We start from the raw sequence: 19,940 nt of genomic DNA, 5'->3' as shown, positions 1-19,940 counted from the left end.
GAATAATTTACTGCATGTCAGCATAACTTAGCATAACTTAGCAGGATCACACAGAGGGTGACCAAATGATGTTTCAAAATCTGTACTGGATTATAATCACTATTTTAATCATGCAACAACACTAATAATGAGGCCTAACATTACTAAACAGATGAAACGCCAGATATGTCATAATCAGATGGATCCATCATGCAACACGCAAGCAAGAATAGTATCGACCTTGTTTTAAGAAGAAACTGATTGTTTTGTTTGTTTTGTTCTAGGGCAACTGCACTATATTAACTGCAATGCTGGTGTGTCACAGCAATGTCTCTGATTGGTGGAGATGCAGATTTTGGCTGTTGGCCCCTAGGGGTGGGAATCACTAGTGGCCCCAGGGTACACCCCTGAGGTGTTTCAATCAGACCTGTTGCCACATGTGTATGAAATCAAGCATCTCGCCATGCAGTCTCCATTTGCAAACATTTGTGATTAAAGGAATGGGTCGTTCTGAAGAGCTCAGTGACTTCAAGCATGGAATTGTACTGGATGCCACTTTTGCAGTAGGACAGTATATAAAATTTCATCCCTGCTGGATATTTCACAGTCAAATGTTAGCAATATTATTAGAAAGTGAAAGCATTTAGGAATAACATCAACTCAGCTGAAAGAGCATGTAAAATCACAGAGTGGAGTCAACAACTGATAAAGATTATGGTGCTTTAAAGTCGTCCTCACTCTGCTGGTTCCGTAGCTGAAGAGTTCAAAACTTCTGCTGGCATTGGCATAAGCACTAAAACTATGGTGGGGGTTTCATGGAGTGGGTTTCCATGGCTAAGCAGCAGAATGTAAGTCTAACATCAACAAACCCAATACTAAGCGTCAGATAAGGTGGTTTAAAACACACCGACAGTGGACTGTGCAGCAGTGGAAACATGTTCTGTGGAGGGATGAATCATGCTTCTCTGTTTGGCAGTCAGATTGGCAAGTCTACGTTTTACAGATGCTGGGAGAACATTACTGCATTGTGCCAACAGTGAAGTTTGATTGAGGAGGAATAATGGTATGGGGATGTTTTTCAGGGTTTGGACCCCTTATCTCCAGTGAAGCGCAACCATAATGCTTTGACATACCAAGACATTTTGACAATGCCATGCTTCCAACTCGGTGGCAATAGTTTGTGGAGGGCCCTTTTCTATTCCAATATAACTGTCCCCCAGTGCACAAAGCAAGGACTATAAATACATGGTTTGATGAGTTCAGTGTGGAAAAACGTGACTTAGCCCTCACGGAGCCCTGACCTCAACCCCAATGAGTGCCTTTGGGATGAACTGGAATGGAGATTGTGAGCCAGGCCTCATCTAACATCAGTGCCTGACCTCATAAATGCTCTACAGAATGAATGGGCACGAATTCCCTACAAACTGCATACACTCCATATCAAAATACATGTCTTTGAAAAAAAATCATTACAGTCTCAGTTTGTGTAATGGTCAGGTGTCCAAATACTTTTGTCTATATAGTGTATGGGCACAGTTGCAGCAGATAATTTCAACCTGTACAGGACAGCTGTTATGCATATTTTAACAAAAAATGTAGAATTTCAATACTCTGTGCTCAAATGTCAAGATTTGGATCCTAACTGAGCAACAGTCCTATTTCATTCCCATACAATCTATTTAAATAAAGGGGTCTGAGGATTGAGTAACTACTGAAAATATGAAAGACGATGTACTGTCGCTTTCTTGTTCTGTGTCTCTGTCTTGTCTAGCAGACAAAAGACTAGGCTTACTGATACTCTGATGAACTGAAGTGTTTATCACACCAGGTGTCTCACTTTTATTATTATTAGTAGTACTGCAACTGATATTTGGATTCAATGTACAGTACTGTGCAGAAGTTTTGGGGATGTTTGGGCCAAACTTTGAGGCTGAAGTTAGGTGTGCAATGGAGAGTATGCCCACCTGAGGGCCCCATCGGGTGGGAAGGAGGATTGACACAACCCAGGTCATGATCTGGATGTCTTTGTACATTACCAAGGGCATGGGAAAATAATCTGATAAAAAAAAACAAAACAAAACCACAGCTTTAGGGTGGAGTTATGGGTAGATGTGGCGCTTAAACATAGCTAAGGGTACTGTTAGGGTGGGTAGGAGGGTTGCCACAACCCCCTGGTTGTAGTGTGTATGATCCAAGCACCTGAAAGCTGTTGGTGGTTGCTGGGCGTATTACCAGGGGTGCAAAGGCCCGGACAAAAGAAATGCTGTGAAGCTTGACCTTGGCTGCTGAGCAACACGAGTAATTGTCAAACGTGTCGACACTGACTCTGGCCTCCCTCCTCTCTTTAGCCAGGGGTTGTGGAACATCAGGACCTGTGAAGAACTGTCAGCGCTCCACATGCCTAAAACTTCTGCACAGTACTGTACATTTGTTATGACAAACAAATCTTATTTAATGTGGCAAAAATTAAACTTGCTTTGTTGACATGAGAAACAGCACAGATCAACACAGTGGCAGCAGAAAACAGGAAGAGCTACCATAGACTCCCTATGTCAGTGCCGCCCTGCCCTATGGTGATTGGCTGGTAGTTTGGGCAGAACATTAAGTGAGACCGTAGATAGTGAAAACAAAGCCAGAGGGAAAGATGCACCTTGCAGTGGGGCTTAAGTAGCACAATTTTTAATAAATGTATTTTTTTTCAATTGCCTGCAAAATAAAATGCTGATACTGATAATTGGCTTAATGCCAAATATCAGCATCAATAATCGACCTGTTATCTGAGCTTGCCTATGCATCTCATTTTAGAGGTTTTGTGAAACTCTGATTAAAAGGTAAGATAAATATAGCTAGAAATGATAAACATATTTTAAGCATTTAAAAAAATGACACTGAGTAAAAATAAGATAAAAACACACTAACAAAATTAATATGTCTGAAAATATCCAATCTCCCAAGAGACACAAATCAAAGCCAGTTCAAATTAAAAGGAGCTAGATGTATGAGTTGGTCTTTACACCACTCATATTTATGCAAGGTGCCTTAGATATCGATAGATAGGTATTTCGTGACATGGTAGCAGGAACATGCATTAAGGGTTGATACTGTAGCTACATGTGCTTTTAAAGAAGTCAAAAAGAAACTTTCTAACCTTAAGTTGTGCACTTAAATCAGCTCCTGTGTACCACAAGGAGCCTCCAAACAAGTAAGGAGACGTCCCACTTTTAGGTTTGTGTTGTTTGTGCGTGATTCTGTCTGTCTGTGTTTGTGCCTCTTCCTCTGCTCTGCAAGCAAACTCGACTGTTACTCCATAGAGATCAAGAGATGGAGATACCTCACTTATCATTCATTTTTGTTTGTATTTCTTTTATTTCTCTCTCTTTTTGGTTGTTGTCTTTGAACCACTCCCAGTGACTGTGAACCTGAGACAGCCCCTCTGCTGGCACAGATGGAAAGTCAATAGAAGCAAGTGACCTATATTACGGGCTACTCCACTAACTCCCAGTGTGTCTCCAGTGAGAACAGAATATTAAGGATTGAGTGTGTGCTGTGCCAGTGTATTTGTGTGTTTGCGTGTGTTTTTAAAGGGGGGGTTGTGTGTGCAATGGAGACCAGAAGAAGGTTAATTACCTCCTCGTCCTTCGCTGTCGGCTGGCTTCACCTGGATGGGCCGGTTCATCTGTAGAGAGAGAGAAAGTGAGGAGAAAACAGAGAGAGAGAAAAAGAAGAAGGGAAATACCTGGTTAACATAAGGCAAAAAGGAATAATTGCTTCAATGTGTGAAGTGGAAGAAAACAAGTGGCAGCAGTCCTGGCATTAATGTCCTGAATGTGTCCCACTCTTTGAGCTCAATACTAAAATCAAATATTTCTGATGGCATTAAGGAGATAAAACTGTGCACTGCTCCATGCCAGAGTGTTTAATTAATCCAGGGCACTGCCTCTAGAGATGCCTGAATTCCCCTCACAGTTCAGCAGAATTAGCACTTTTCAATGACGATGCCACACTGGGTGTCAGATGGTACTTGGAGATTAATGCCATTACATCAGCCACTCCCAGCCCCACAGGGAGAGGTCCTCTCAAGCTGGCCCTTGCTCTTCCTGTCCCCTTCCTGGCTCCAGACTCCTAGTCACCAGCTACATCCTGCTCATTCCTGACCCTTTCACAATCCCTCTTTCTCTGACTCTGCTCTCACAATCTCTCTCTGCACCTAACAACCAATATGCCACTCATTAGGGTGGCCAACACCAACCTGTCTCAGCCTCGTCTTTCTCCTCCTTCTCCTACTGAAAGCTATTGAGAGCCACCAGACGTGCAACAGTGAAAGAAGCTTGTGAAAGGTTAAAAGCAGAGAATCGATAAGTAACCTTTGAAGATCCATTCTGCAGTGAGGTGAGAGCAAAACGTTGTTGAGTGAGAAAAAAAAGGAACTTTTAAAAATGCCTGTTGTGAATAAAAACTCATCTGGTTCCTTTTTCGCTCCCATCAATGGTTTCATATCTGTGTACTCCCTGAATATGAAAACAGAAAATATACTCAATCTTGTGCCTTCTCTGATCCAAGAATAATATCCCCCTTTTCCTCACTGTAAAAAGGGGGGTGTTGAAAGCTACCCTCAAATACCCTCACTTACTGAGGCAACCCATGCATGTCATATTTGGCTCAGAGTCTACTGTCTTTAGTCGGCCCATCTCTCTAACTAGGCCATGACAGGTCCACCGTGTGAGTGCCAGTGAATGGCACACAGCTCTGCCCCCTCAGATCAGTCAGTGAGGGCAGCACAGTGGGTGTCGGGGCTCTCAGGCAGCACAGTACTTGACAGCAGTTGACCACAGCCTAAATATAGACCAAAGACGGCTGGACATGTATAGACAAGTATACACATGGTGGCACCCTTGGGGACGTATTGTACATGCCTAGCAATATGCTGTGACATGGGAACAAAGCTTGAAAGGATGACGGATGCATCACAAAGACAAGCAGATGAAGCTGTAGACAGAGAGAGATGAGGATGCAGCTGCAGTCATGCCCATATAATTTAACCTGCATCGACACATATCTCCACATCCATTTAAAGTCAAAATGGACACTATATGCACCGGTAAAAGCTGACAAAAGAAGTAAGATTAGATCAAGAATTAATGTTTTCTTATGGTGGCCAGTGCTTAAGTTGTACTGAGAAAGACACTGCCCAATTTAAAGAGAACAAGAAAATGTTAGCATATCAAAGACTGTCATATTTCTTATCTTATCTTCAACAATTACTCAGTCACAATTAATGTTCAGCAATGGTGACAGACTCTTTTTTTTCTAATATACACAGATTGATTGTTTTTTGTTCGTAAGGACAATTTTGGGTCCAGATGTTTGGCAATAACTCTGTCCAAGACAAAATGAAGTTCATCAGGAGTCACTTATTTAATCAGAATATTACTGTTATTATTATCTATTTATTTCAATTTTTAATTTGCTTAAAATCACATAAAGAAGTTTTCTCCTTGTCTTTGTCATATTAATCTTGGAACCAATCATTCCCTTTTATCATCTGATTGATGCTTTATACCTTCAAGAATGAATGGAAATTTTTCTTTAGTTCTTCTGAAGCCATCAGTTAGCATCTACCAACTTCCAGGTGAGTTCACAGAAGGCTGTGATTTCTCTTTGCCCCCAGAGTAGCTATGTTTATCTGGTAAGTCCACAGTAGAATGTACGTAAGATTGTGCCGCTTATTTCAGTGGTATAAGCCTAAAAGACCAGTTAAAAAAGTTAAGCTCTGTCAAGTCCATCCTTAACCCTCTGAGCCCTATGCTTTTTGAAACCCTTTGTCTCACCTGGACTTATTGTCTTAAAATGCTTGTATAACGTCAACCCTGTGGTGCACAGTCAAGCTCTAAACGTCTTTTCTTCAGGACAACTGGGCTTTAAGAATATGAGTTTTAAGGAAGTGATGTTAATGTAAAGAAAAACACTCTAAACGGAAATGAAAACAAAGATTTTTATGTATGACACACAGTAAACAATTTTAAGACTTTTTGCATATCCTTGCACTTGTCTAAATTGGCTGATTATGAGCCATTATTCAAAGCATTTCCAGTCTGCAGTGACACAGAGGGCTGCATCAGAGGCACTCTGTCCCTCGTTCTCTCCATTATGAGCCATTCAGGGCTGGTTCAGGCTGTTTCCTCCTGTTTCTAAGTGTATACCCATGGGCTGATGTTTGAAGTGGATAAAAAAGACGTTTAAGATATAACTTCCTTTAAGCCTTAAAAACAGAGAAGATAAGATTTCTGTGGCTGTAATGAGGCCTTTCAAGAATGGAGTCTCTATACTGACACATAGGTTCTCATTAATAGTGTAGATGGACTAAATGTGCATTTGGCTTTACACTGACAAGGACAGTTTGATTCTATTGCTTTTGTCTGCATGACTGTTATCGGGCATGCTTACATGTTAGTCTGAGGTAAAGTTCAGGTCAGATGAGGTATTTATAGCTTTGTGAGAATGCAGGGGAAAGACTTAAGGTCAGCATGAGCATTGTAAGTTTAGGTGTGATCTTCACACATATTATAAGAATGTGTGGCTCAGGCCAGGGGCAGAAAAGAAGTTTAGTGTAGCCCGAAGTCCCAAAGTCCCTGTCCAGTGATCAGTCAGCTTCCAGGTCTTAAACAGCAGCGATTGGTCAGGAGGCTTCATTAGTAGCCCCTGTGCCACCGCAGCAACCAGAGTCATTAGACAACCCAAAAGTACATTTGGGGTTGCTAGGCAACCGAGTGGAGGTGGCCGGCAGGCAAGCAAGGCGAGGCTGACTGTTGGTCTGCGGGCTGTTAGCCAACCAATTGGCACTCTTTTCTTTCTTCTTTTTTTCTTGGTCCAAGGAGGTCATAGAGAGAGGGGAGGAGGAAAAAAAGATTTCTCAACTCCCACCTTCCAGCATGTCCCACTTTCATGTCCCTTTTTAGTGACTGTGACAATGAGTTTTTCAGAGCGAGTCTGCTGCAACTTCTGCTCCAGCTTCCTGCCAAATTATAGAGTTCAGCTTGATGCCAAACTACAGAGCTCTGATAGAGTGACGATGCAAAGGGCAGTGGTTAAGATGTCTGCTTTTCTGAGCTACGTTATAGTGTCCTTTACACACATTTCCTTATGCACACAGAGAAAATGACTAGCACGAAAATCTTCCACTTTACTTTACTCCCGCTCTGTCTCTCTCACACACACCCACACGGATACACACAGGCACAAAAAGTCTAGGGGCTCAATAACAGCAGGTGGCTTAGGTGACATTTTAATCCCTTATTACTGAGTGCAGGATTAGCCAACAGATCAAGGCAGAGTTAATTATATGAATTCATCAGAGGCTGGGCGAAGAGGCAGCCTGTGTTCCCTTAGGGCCAGATCTCACCCCCCACCTTCGCCACCGCCACCCACCCTTTGCACGCACACACACACTAAGGAAGAGGACAAGTGACAAGCTGTCCATCTGAGAAGCTAGCTAGCACCTTATTAGCATCGAAGTGGCAGAAAGCTAAGATAACATATACAGTGGGGCCTCGTGAGATGCTGTAAGACAAATGACATCTTCTACCTTCCCGTCGGGGCCCCTTGCAAAATGAACTGCGTAGACATTGGAGAGGAAGACTACAGGCTTTTTCATCCCGCAGATGGGGATGCCGAGGCTGAAAGGAGTTCAACACCCCCCGTCTTGCTTTATCTTTGTCTCTCTCTGCCCCTTTGGCCTCCAAAACCAATATGCTTCCCACCACAGCCCCTTAATGGGTTGATCAATGCTGACAAATAGGCAGCTCATGCTGTCTTGCCTGGGAACTCACAGCTCTGTGCCTATGTGCTGCTGTACTTAGAGAGGCCATCTCTCTTTCTCCTCACCTCACCCTTTTTTTTCTGTCTCTCTCCTTCTTTCACTCACTTTCCCCCCTCCATATATCCACCTCCTTCATGCTCTATTTCCTTTAAGTCTATACATTCATTTTTTTTCTTTGTTCTAATCTCCAGGGGTGAATCTATATCTTTCATTCTGCTATGATGAATAAAAGTCAGCTGAAGTCACAGAGGGCTGAAAAACCAACAGTGTGGAAGAGAGGAACTTGCTTACAGTTTTTCTAGAGAAAGGGTTAAGTGTAAGTATGGGAGGGTGAGTTTGTGTGTGCATGTTTTTCAGCCCATCTGTCTTTGGCTTGTCCGTCTGATTGATAACAGTGCAGCAGAGAGAAAGACAGACAAGGACACTGCTGGCCTTTGACCTTGTTAGACCATGCACTGTGAATACCACTGCTCACAAAGCAAGCTGCAAAAATGTTATCTTTAGACACTTTAAGCACAGAAAAATACTCCCTCAGAAGCATGGAAAAGTGTCAGCACTTTGAACTTTTATGCCCCAGTTGAGTCTCTTTTAAGTGAGTTTGACCCATGAAATACCATTTGTTGGAATGTCTTTAAAATCAGATTTTATTAAGATTTACTAGTGATGTGTGGCATTCTTGTCTTTTTCTAAATAGTAACTGTTTATTACACACCGTCACACAGAAAACCAGATCATTGCTATAAACATTGCTCTTGTGTCATCAGCTCGAAATGTAATCATATTAATTATTGGAAATAAGTCAATCAACATGATGCCAGTCAGTGGTGAAATGCAGATAAGTGGGTTAGATATGGAACATTATGACAGAAAATTCTACAACACCCGAGATGTTAGCACATGAAGTAAACACATAACAGGACTTGTAATGGGACACGGAGGTGTTTCGAGACTGGTGAATGGAAAAGAATATATCAACAGACTCTGACAAGGCAGAAAAACTCAAATCAGGTGCTGCACTGATTCATACAAATCTGTTCATTGCATCTCACTTCACCCTCTGCTTCACATTGGGGTCCTGCCTGCCCTGCCACGGTTCCATGCAGCGATAACAACCTGCTCATGATACATCTTTACTTAACTATGAGAGACTCAACAAAATCTGAGTACATTTAAGTCCTGAAAAAATATGAAAGGCACTGCAAAAATGTGCTTTCTTTTTTCTGGCTCTACTATTTGAAGGATGTAGCTTGAATAAAATAAACTTTTTTGTTTCCCCAAGAAAATGTTCTCATTCGGGTATATTAAACAGGTCAAGAAAACAAAAAGATGCCGTATTATCAGACTGCAAAAAAAAAAAAAAAAAAAAGCAATGAAAAAAAGTATTTAGTCATTTAAATATCTATTATGAGCTTGTATGCCCATATTCACATTAGAAAGTGAATGGAGGCACACTTGGAAGAGAGAGGGAGAGAGTGGGGAAAGACATGCCAGAGAGATACAACAGAATATAGTATAAGTAGGGGTGGGACAAAAAATCGATACACTGAAATATCGCGATACTTCCTGGCGTGATACTGTATCAATATTTTAAAATGCAGTATCGATATTTAATTAGCCAATTATTCTTTTTGTTGGTGCGGTAGTTTGTGATGTAATTTCACCCCCTGACCGCTAGTTGGCAGCAGGCATCGCCAGCTGGCAGTTGACTCTTGCCTCTTCTCTCTTGAGACAACGAGATCACACGAGACTTCCGGTCTGCGTGAGCTGGTTGCTTGTATCTACCCAGCAGAGCGACTTCTGCTGCATTCATAATGACAGTACAAACTTAGACAGGAGTTAGACTGTCGTTTGCAAGATATGCCACACCAGAGAAAAATACTCAGACAACACGATGAATCTACGAGTTAGGCATCATTGCGTTAGCGCTACAGCTAACGGCTAACATTAACAAACAAGCCCGTTGAAGCTATCGCTGGTCTCTACCTGTGCAACCATAATCACAGTCGTTTTATTTGTAAGGACCTGCCCCGTGTAGTGTCGTTAAGAATGACCGCTTCGGTAATACAATAAAGAAACACTGGCCTGTCACGTCATGCCCTCCGCAAAATACAGTCAATCAGTCCTTAAAGCTGGACGTGACAATCAGCTCGTCTCCCATAGTCTCCCTCCACAAACACTTGGTCGTTATGTGATGACATAAAAACTGATATAATACGGAAGATTGGAGTACATTCACTATATAATAATTGATTTCCCATTTCTTAAAAAAAAAAAAATCAGCAGCATTTTAAATAAGCACAACAAGTGGGTAAAGTCCTCATCTTCAGATTGAACAAAGATAGGTAAAATGCGAGATGATGCAGGACTACATATTTTTCAAATAGCTTAATTCTACATGGTTAAATTCCATATTAACTTAAAATTATGCATTAAGTTATATATATATATATACTACACACATATGTATAGACTTTATGCACTTCATATTCAGTATTTAGCTCAGTCTGTGAAATTCACACTAAATTGTAGTGAATAAATTGAGAAATCCTGCACTTGACCATTTTACAACTGTTTTGTATTCTCTAGTTAGACATATTTTGTGATGTATTGTTATACAATTTTCTTGCAATATATCGATTATCGAAGTATCGCTGTATCGCGATAATATCAGTATTGTGGACCATGTATTGCGTATCGTATCGTATCGTATCGTGAGGTACCCTGTGATTCCCACCCCTAAGTATAAGTATTAATTTAGGAAGAGTTCTGAAACCAGAATATCATCCATGGACCCATGTACAATACAAACAACCAAGTGAACTCACACTCACATCTACGGTCAATTTAGACTCTCCAGTTAACCTACTGAGCATGGGTTTGGACAATGAGAGGAAGCTGGTCTGGAACCTTCATTCAACCAGATGAAAACCTGCTGGGATTGAGATCTCTTTCACAAGGGTGACCTGGCTAAGATGTCAGCAGGACACGTCAAATAAAGACATGCACTTCGAAAACAAGGAAACTGCAAATAAAACACAAAAATTCAAGACCTACCGGTGGGCCAGCAGATTTTTTTTCTCTAAACTATTCAGTTATTCACAAAATGACTGTTCATAAGTAAAACATGTTATACACCACCAGAAAGCTCTGCATGTTTCTGATCATGTCAACTATTCTAGGATAAAACCACCACAGCAGCCACAATTAATGAATTTGTCAGGCTACAAAACAAACAATAATGAATTTGACACAGTTTACCATTAGAATCTCTCCTGTACTCTCCTGATCATAATATTCCATCAAAAGCAGTCCTACAGCATCTGAAAGAGTCCACACAATCTAAATCCAGTCAAATTTTTAGTCTAAGAACATGATTACATCCATAAAGATCCATGGACTGGTTTTGTATCATTTCAAATTTGCAGTTGCTCTCAATGGTCCACTGTATTTGCTGTTATAATTAGCAATGCTATGTAGAAAAATGTCTGCCAACCTTGATCTTTTTTGAACATGCCTGGACTTTTTCATCATAAAAACAGGTGTTAAATACTACTTTTCTGTTCTGTTGTCACCAGTTTTGAGCCTGAACTAGCTAAGACTTCAGTTGAGTTTTCCAGCTAAACCTCCCAGCTAGAGTCATCGACAGGTCTCTGTTTCACGATACAGTTTTTTTTGTATTACTCATTACCAGTAGTCTCTACAGTGAGTCTGATAGTTTAGGGAGAAACTTTCGAGTCTAACCTTTCTCAAGACTCCTTGTTTGTGCTTGTACTCTAAATGGTATTCCTGGATAGGAGTTTTTGACTAATTTTACCCAGAACTTGAATGGTTAAATTGAACCAGGGAAAAACACATTTTAGCAGTGGTCTTTATTTTTCTTATACAAGAGCTATATTTGATCATGTGGACATGAAAATAACTTGAAATCAATCCGATAAGACAATAAGCCAAATGCAAACAATATAAAATGGTGAATTTCTCCATGGAGCTGTAACATCATTAGCTTTGCCCAAGCTTAACTTCACATTTACATCCACACAGGATTTGTGTCATGTACATAATGCACAATGCAGGCATATCCAGGGGCACCTGCTATTTTTGTTCTTCACAGAGCATCCAGCAGTGTGTGAGGTGAAGTGGGGTATTAATATTGGGATGTGGTGATGAATCATTACCTTCTCAGCCAGTCACATTACTCATCTCATAACTTTTAAACAGCCGTGCCAATCACAGTGGAACATGAAGAACAGTGCCAACCAAATAAAGAGGAGACTCAAATCCTCTTTGTCTCTATAAACAGGGTGACAAAGACAGAGTATCTGTTCTTGTTTCTGTAGATACCAAATGTGTGGTAACAAAACATTATTTTATATTGAAAGAGAAGCTTTTTTAACATAAAGTACGATTATATTTAAAGCCTGTAGCATAGAAAAAAGTGTTGTTAAAGTAGCAAATAACATCACATGTTACATTGCCTTTAATTTTGTTCTACTTTGAAATTAATAAAGTTAGACTCATTATATTCTGGCTGCAACATGCAGCACCAGAGCCACTGCTGCCAACTCTATGATTGCACATTACTCTGTTTGAGCCCTGCATAAACCCACAATTCCCCAAAATAATCCTATTTACATGACTCTCCCCAGAGAACTGTGAAAATTTGTTTTTTCTCTTCCAAAACAATTAACTTGTTTCATGACTCACCACTGTCACATTTAACTGAAGCAGTAACACCCATGTTTCTGCTTTAACACATCATGTAATTCATCACAGCAGCCAATCATAATACTGCGATTTAAAAAGCATGGATGAGAATACAATACATAGAAAAACAACTGAAAGCCTTTAATTTTTGAGATAGACCTCATCGAGGTAAAACAAAGGGAAAATGGGACTTTAACATGTCAAGTTTGCGAAATGAATGTAACATTTTCACTGCAAAACTACTTTTTTCCCTTGGATCTCACAAAACTTGAAAATAGTGACAAATTAAGGGAAACCATCTGCTTTATAACATGTACCTCTGGAAATTACGATCAGATTGTCAACAAATGTGGATTTAATGTTCACTGACAGTAATTTATTGCAATTAAGCAAAGTTTTTATCAATGCCAGTTACAGTTTTTGAAATTTACATACTTAAAATGACTGATCTAATTCAACAGAGGTCCAGCCAGTTGGTGCTACTAGTCTCACAATTAGTGAAATGGGGATCACCTGACTGCAGTGAATGTGGCTCTAGTGATTGTAGTATAAAGACACCTGTGTCAGGAAGGTCCAGTCACTGGTTAATCCCTATTCATGGCTACCATTACTCCATGAATACAAAAGAACACTCCAAGCAACTCAGAGAAAAGGTTAATGTAAAATGTAGATCAGGGGATGGATACAAAAAGAAAAAGTCTAAGGCACTGAACATCCCCCGGAGTTCAGTCAAGTCCATCATCAAGAAATGGAAGGAAGATGTCACATGTCTAAGTCTAGATCAGGCTTTCCTCACAAAGTGAGTGACCCTGCAAATAGGAGACTAGCCACAAAGACATCTATGACTACTCTGAAGGAGTTACAAGTTTCAGCAGCTGAGATGGGAGAGACTCTGCATACAACAACTGCTGACCGGGTTCTTCACCAGCCTTTTTGAGAGAGTGGCAAAGAGAAAGCCATTGTTGAAGAAAACCTGCTAAATCTCAACTAGAGTTTGCCAAATGGCATGTGGGAGACTCCATGGTCAAGTGAAAGTTCTTTGGTCTGATGAGACAAAAATGGTGCTTTCTGTCCATCAGACAAGACACTATGTGTGGCGGACACCACACACACACCATCCCCACTGTGAAGCACGGTGGTGGCAGCATCATGCTGTGGGTATGCTTCTTGGCAGCCAGCCCTGGAAGGCTTGTAAAGGGTAAAGTGAATATGGCAAAATATAGGAAAGTCCTGGATGACAATCTCATTCAGTCTGCAAGAAAACTAGGGTTGAGAAGAAGATTAATTTTCCAGTAAGACAATGACCTGAAACATATGGAAACAGCTACACAGAAATTGGTTAAAGGACAACAAGGTGAATGTTCTGGAGTGGCAGAGTCACAGCCCCAAGACTTCAATCCGACAGAGAATTTGTGGCTGGACTTGAAAAGGGCTGTTCATGCTTGAGACCTGTTCAACCTGACAGAGATTGATCCATTTTACAAAGAATAATGGAGTAAAATTGTGGTGTCCAGATGTGCATGGCTGATAGAGACCTATCCACAGACTCAGGGCTGTGATTGCAGACAAAGTTATATCAACTAAATGCTGTCATTTCTGAATACAGTATAAACAATATATTTTTCTTCAGATATCATTAAGAAGGACTGATTATGGCTCAAGCAGATAAAGGGGATTCAAACCTTTACATTGTGCCATTCGAAGCTCCGGCAAGGAACTTTATTTTTTTGTCTAACTGGCATGAACTGCCCGCATGAATGATAAAACAATGACCTTTCAATGTAGAATGCAAAAACATATTCACTAAAAAACATGACAATGAATGGGTCAGTATCTCTTACAGTTAGACTTTTTTTTTAATTCCACATTTGATGGCACACTGAACGTTTTTTTCCGGTCTTCTCCTTGTATGCCGTCCTCATTTGATTACTCTCATTATCATTCTCAGTTTCTCCATCAGTGAATTCATTGTAGCCGTTGATGCCATTTACAGCCTTTTAAGCTCAATTAAAGACATTTAATGCAGACTGACTCTTTTTAAAGGGCCAACAAAGAGCCAGTGGCGATGGCTGAGACAAAGACACGTCAATCCAAAAGGACATATGAGGATGCTGAGACCCCGACCTCTGACCATTGTAGAGCCACAATAAGTGTCCTGACCTCTGTCATTATTATCAGTGCCTTTGGAGGTTTGGGTAATTAAGAGTGTTCTCCTCTTGTATTGAATGGTATTGGCATTTCTGTCAATAGTCACTTTAAAGGGTCATGGTAAGCTTGTAATTAGTTTAACTGTTTTTATTTGCTTTAAATATAGATTTTTTTTCCTTTAGTAGATGGTAGGAAAGTAGACCAAGCAAATAGAGTGCAGAATTCCTTGGTAAAGTGAAACCTGTCCACATTGAATCCTTTTCCCACTCAGAGTCTATTCATGTATCATTGCTTTTGCAATAAAAAAACACATCTTCGAACACAGTTATCTCACTGTAAAACTTTCTTACTGGCAGCCAAGCTTTCGGATCCTGTCCAGCCTGTACTGAAGCAGCCTGAATTACTGCTTCCATCACCCATTGCTCACATGTCAGGACATCCTGCCCCTCATGTAGCAGAGAAACAGGGCCAGCACAGCGGGAACAAGTCTATCCTCTCAAATTGGTGTGTGAGTTCACAGCAGCCTCCCTGTGAGGCCGGCGAGTAAGGGGCGTTTGGGGCCTGCCGCGTGTGTGTTGGAAGAGATGGGGTTAGATCGAGCTGAAGTGATCACACACTGCCTGTCTCTGCTTCGAAAACACATGAAGGAGGGCTGTGTCTGCCTTGCTGTGAGGAAGAGGGAGATGGGGCGCTGACAGCTCAGCAGAGGGTGGCTGGCGGTGAAATACGGCCTATATTTAGCTCTGAGCCCGTGCTCCTATTTAAAGACAGGGGGCTGGTTGAGAAGGGGAGCAAAAAAATTGTAGCTTAGATGATATTCCCTGGTGTGATGCTGCAGCATCACTGGGGAGCATCTCTGTGTTTGTGTTTTGTCTCTAATCTCTGTCCCTTCTCCCATAATTACCTGGCGATTGAATCCCCTCAGAGCAGGATTTTGGATTTTTAATTTGTCTCTATGAATCTGATATTGGCTCTTGAGTCCATTGAGAGGCCAAGCTGAACATCTGAGCCTCTGCCTTCCAACCCAATCCTTTTTGGCCCACTACAACCCAATCTAGTCTTGAGGACTCTAGCCCAGCTTGCATTCATAAAAGCCCCTCCTCTCCCCCCTTTCTGCTTCTTTGATTTTCCCTCCACGGGTGCCCAGCAGGCCAGCTCTGGAGTAGGACGGAGACGGAAAGTGGATGAGAAATCGAGCCATCATGCTATCCTCTGCTCCATAAAGCCCCTGTTCTTCCTCTGACTGTCGATGGATGGCTGTGTAGATCACTGCAACCAATGGCCGACGCACTACATTACATTTATCGCCCCCCTTTTTTCTCCCTTTCTCCCTCCCTCCTCTTCTCGGCGATATGAGGGGGGGTTGTGGAAAGAAGGACAGGGGTGTAGAGGTGCATCAGGGGGGAAGAGTAGGGTGACGGTTCGACACAGTGAGACAAGACTAACAAATTAGTCAAAGTGACAGGGAGTTTTATGAGGTCTGCTCTGGTGAGGCGACTGCTGCTCTCTCCCCCACCTCTCCCTCTCTCTCTCTCTCAGCCATGGGGACACCTCACCGGGGCCATGTGCATACCTTTGAGTATGATGCATATATTTATGAGTGTGAGGACAGGAGTAGTAAAGGAACTGATGGAATAAGGAGGGCAAAATGAGGTCTGATGGGTTAGAGTAATCAGAGAAAGAAAGAGGGGGAAAATATTGGATGGAAGAGGCACAAAGACAAGAAACAAGAGGGAAGAGGTCCAGTTTTACTCTGAGTTCTGATTTTCACTTATCATGATTTAAAAGCCACAAGTTTTAAGTTTATGCAACTTAAAAATGCAGCAGCCTTTCCTGAGCTTGATTTAGTGTTTTTTGTGTGCTCTTGATGTGTTTTACCCCTATCTAAAAATATATATACCTTGTGTTCTGTCTTGGCCAGGTCTTCCTTTTGAAAGACATAGCAATTTAAGAGGACTTTTTGTTGTATTAAGATTGAAAAGCAAAAAATAAAATAATAACATAGAGGTGTCCATGAAATCATCACACATATATTAATAATATGGATGAATCTTATACCTCTGACCAATCTGAAGTGGTATAAATCCTTGGTTCTCAACCAGTGGGTTGTGACCCAAAAGTGGGTTGGGAAGCTTTTTTTTTCAGTGGCTCGCTGATGTGTGCCCAGAAAAAGATTAGTGGCATAAAGTCTGTAATGTGCTTTTATTTGAAGAATATGTTGTCACCCCCTTGTTCCATCACATGTTGTTCCATTTCAACCTCAAACTTCCCCATTTTTTTATTAAAAGCATTTGATTGTGATTAAAAAGTTTCAGAACTTTGGGTCACAATTTATTGTAAAGGAGGCGGTGATCGGTTCTGATGCTTAACCAGTTGAGAATTTAGAAAGTATTCAGACTCCCTTCACTTTATCTAATTTGTCATGTTGCTGCCAGATGCTACAAACAAAATAATAGTTTTTATTCTCATTGATCTACAGTTAAATCAGAATGAAGAAAAAAAATGTATTGACAGAAGTATTCAGACCCTTTGCAAAAACACTTGAAATTTAGCACAGGTTTCTCTTGATCTTTGCTTAGATATTTCTTCGCCAAAACTCTGGTTTGACTTTGTCATGATGCAGCACTGAGTGTAGATTAAGTGTTTTTTTTTCTGTAGCATCAGGCTGAATTTCTGAATGCAGTGTATATGTACACATTGGACTAATCTACCAATATTTTGTACAGTTGCTGACCATTTCTCTTTAAAGAAAAAGTGAACACATACAGGTGTTTATGAACAGGTTATCCCTGCAGAAATAAAGCCATGGTAATAACAGAATTAACCCAACCCTGCCAATGCATACATCCAAACACAGAAGGTTAAACGCCCAGACTGAAGCTCAAACAAACAAAAAGCAGAGCAGAGTGTCTATCACTCCACAAGCCCACAGTACAAATGTTTCTGCGTTAGGCCAGGAAAACAGCCAAAGTGGCTCATAGTTTAAAGAGGAGAGGGAGAATAATAATAAGTGGAGGGTAATGACACACACCATGCATCTGTCAGATTTATGAGTGTATATCTGCTCAGCTCTGATTGTGTACCTGGCGGCCTGGTCTGCACTCCAACCCTGTGCACACAGCACAGTGTGTGCTGATGAGAGGAGTCAGCAGTGAGCAATCACAAAGCACAGAGCAAAAGGGAAGGATGGAGCTGGGCTCACTCTGCTATAGGCAATGACAACATCCAACAAACAAGTACTAAAGACATGCACTTACACTTACTGTACACACAAACACCATAAAAAAAGGCAGATAACAATGCACAGAGAGAGGTATAACACAAATAAGCAAGAATTGAGAAAATTTTGGATATGTGGGCCCAGTACAGGCTCACAGAAAGACTCTGATGCTCAAATATGTGTATTATATCTTCTAACAATTTATTAAGGAATTTTTACAACAGATGGCGGATGGTAAACTTTACAGTAACAACTTTTCCCCACCTGGCTACATGTTGTTACCAGATAAGTTCTTGATGGTGACTTGTTAGATGACTCTTTCTAAATATGTAGTATATTAAGTGCCCACTTCATCAGATTAATTTTCCATATTTATTTGCTTTATTACAATTTGAAGGCATTGCCTTATAAAATTGAAGTTACATTCACAATAGTTCAGCATATTTCCATGAACGTACACAATGCCAGAATAGACTTACTCACTTCTAATTGGTTAAGAGAGGCAGAGTAAAGTGTACATACAACATTAAAACCCTACTGCATATACAATAAAAACAATAAGTTACTATATAATCACAAATACATTCACACATTTGCCTTCATCATCAAAATAAATTCAAATAAAATGTACATATGTATCTGTGGGTACACCAGACATAACTGTACTTTTTTTTACTGCATCTATAAGATCAAACTGTGTAGGACATGAATAAAATCCCTATAATTACTACAGCTAGAAAAGGCCTGAAGTAAATGAAGAAGCACTGCATGTGTGTTAGCCCCTTAATGTGTAAATTTTGTCGGGTTAAGCTTGCACACGTGCTCATGTTTACCAAGGAGAGTAGGCTCTCAGCTCTCTCCTTTGAAGCAGATGTATGACCAAGTTGTCTTAAAACAGCACAACCAGGTAGAAGTCCATGTTCAGCTAGTCAAACAGGTGCAATTATTAAGAGTGATGTAAAAAAAAAAAAAAAAAAAAACTACTTAAAAGCAGAACAATGTTTCCAGTTCGTACATCTCTGTTTTTGCACATTAAGGCTGGCCACACACTACAGGATTTTAAGCCAGATTTAAGTCAAGAATTGTCTCCCTTGACAATTGTGGGGGTGTATCATGGTGGAACCAAACAATTATTTGTCTGAATAATCTGCATGTGTGTGGTGTCAACGCAAATGTTTTATTGCTCTAAATCGGAGCACCTACAACAACCAATGAGAGCGAGCAGACGGGGTACCATCACCAGCCGGATCATATGTACTTTCACCGCTCACAGGCATAAACACAACTGTACTTTCATTCCAGACAGGATTTCATCCTGAGTCTGTCCCTTGTTTTATGACTTTTGCTGCACCTGTAACGCATGTCAGGGCAGCCTGTTGTGAAGGGACAGCAAGAGGGTATCGACAGACATCCGTGTTTGTTTGTGTTTTTCTGAAGTCATGTGATCACCCAAGGTCATTGGCAGGTGTGTGGTCTTCTGTGATCTGACAGTCTGGCTGAGTTGTCTAAGGTGTGCGTTCAGAGGATTAAAGATGAAAAGTAGTTTGAAATTGTCCTGATGTCTGTGGTCTCCCGTGTTTTTAAAATTGTTTCAGATCTAAAAATCATCTAGTGTGTGGCCCGGCCTAAGATATGCAACAATATACCTAAAATCTGCTCCTTAAAGTCCCTTATGTTACTAAATTATTTTATATGACAATATAGATGGAGTTGTTTTGATCCATGCTGTGCTTACATTGTTGTCTGTTCAGTTTTATTCATATATTAACATATTTAGGGTATTTCCATGGAGATTACAAAGCACATTACAGTTATAATCTTGAGGACTTTCATTTGAATAAATACCTTCTAAGTCGCTAAAAGCATGAAAAGCATGCTGAAGAAACAGTCTTTTATCTGTAGCATGCATTCATAAGAACAGATCATGAAGGAGGGGGCCGAAGGTCACAAACCAAAAGTTCTTCACAGGAGCCTTAATACATGAACAGACTAGAAAAGCACTCGGAGAGTGCAGACTTAGCCCTATCTCCCAATAGTAAAGAATCCTTTAAAAAATTATTGGATCCATACGGT

General features: G+C 40.7%; 1 protein-coding gene across 4 annotated transcripts in view; it reads right to left on the bottom strand.

Moving 5' to 3' along the window:
• celf6 (CUGBP Elav-like family member 6) overlaps nt 1–19,940 on the bottom strand; it is a 221,342-nt gene that overhangs the window by 74,342 nt on the left and 127,060 nt on the right. For all 4 annotated transcript variants that reach the window (XM_041786101.1, XM_041786108.1, XM_041786123.1 and 1 more), the window contains exon 3: nt 3,607–3,655. In XM_041786101.1, the coding sequence (XP_041642035.1) occupies nt 3,607–3,655 (49 nt within the window). The remainder of the gene's footprint in view (nt 1–3,606; nt 3,656–19,940) is intronic.

The sequence above is a fragment of the Cheilinus undulatus genome, linkage group 1 (assembly GCF_018320785.1).
Source record: "Cheilinus undulatus linkage group 1, ASM1832078v1, whole genome shotgun sequence".
NCBI lineage: Eukaryota > Metazoa > Chordata > Actinopteri > Labriformes > Labridae > Cheilinus > Cheilinus undulatus.
Note: the sequence above shows the minus strand (reverse complement) of the source record. Positions and strands in the feature narration are given on the sequence as shown.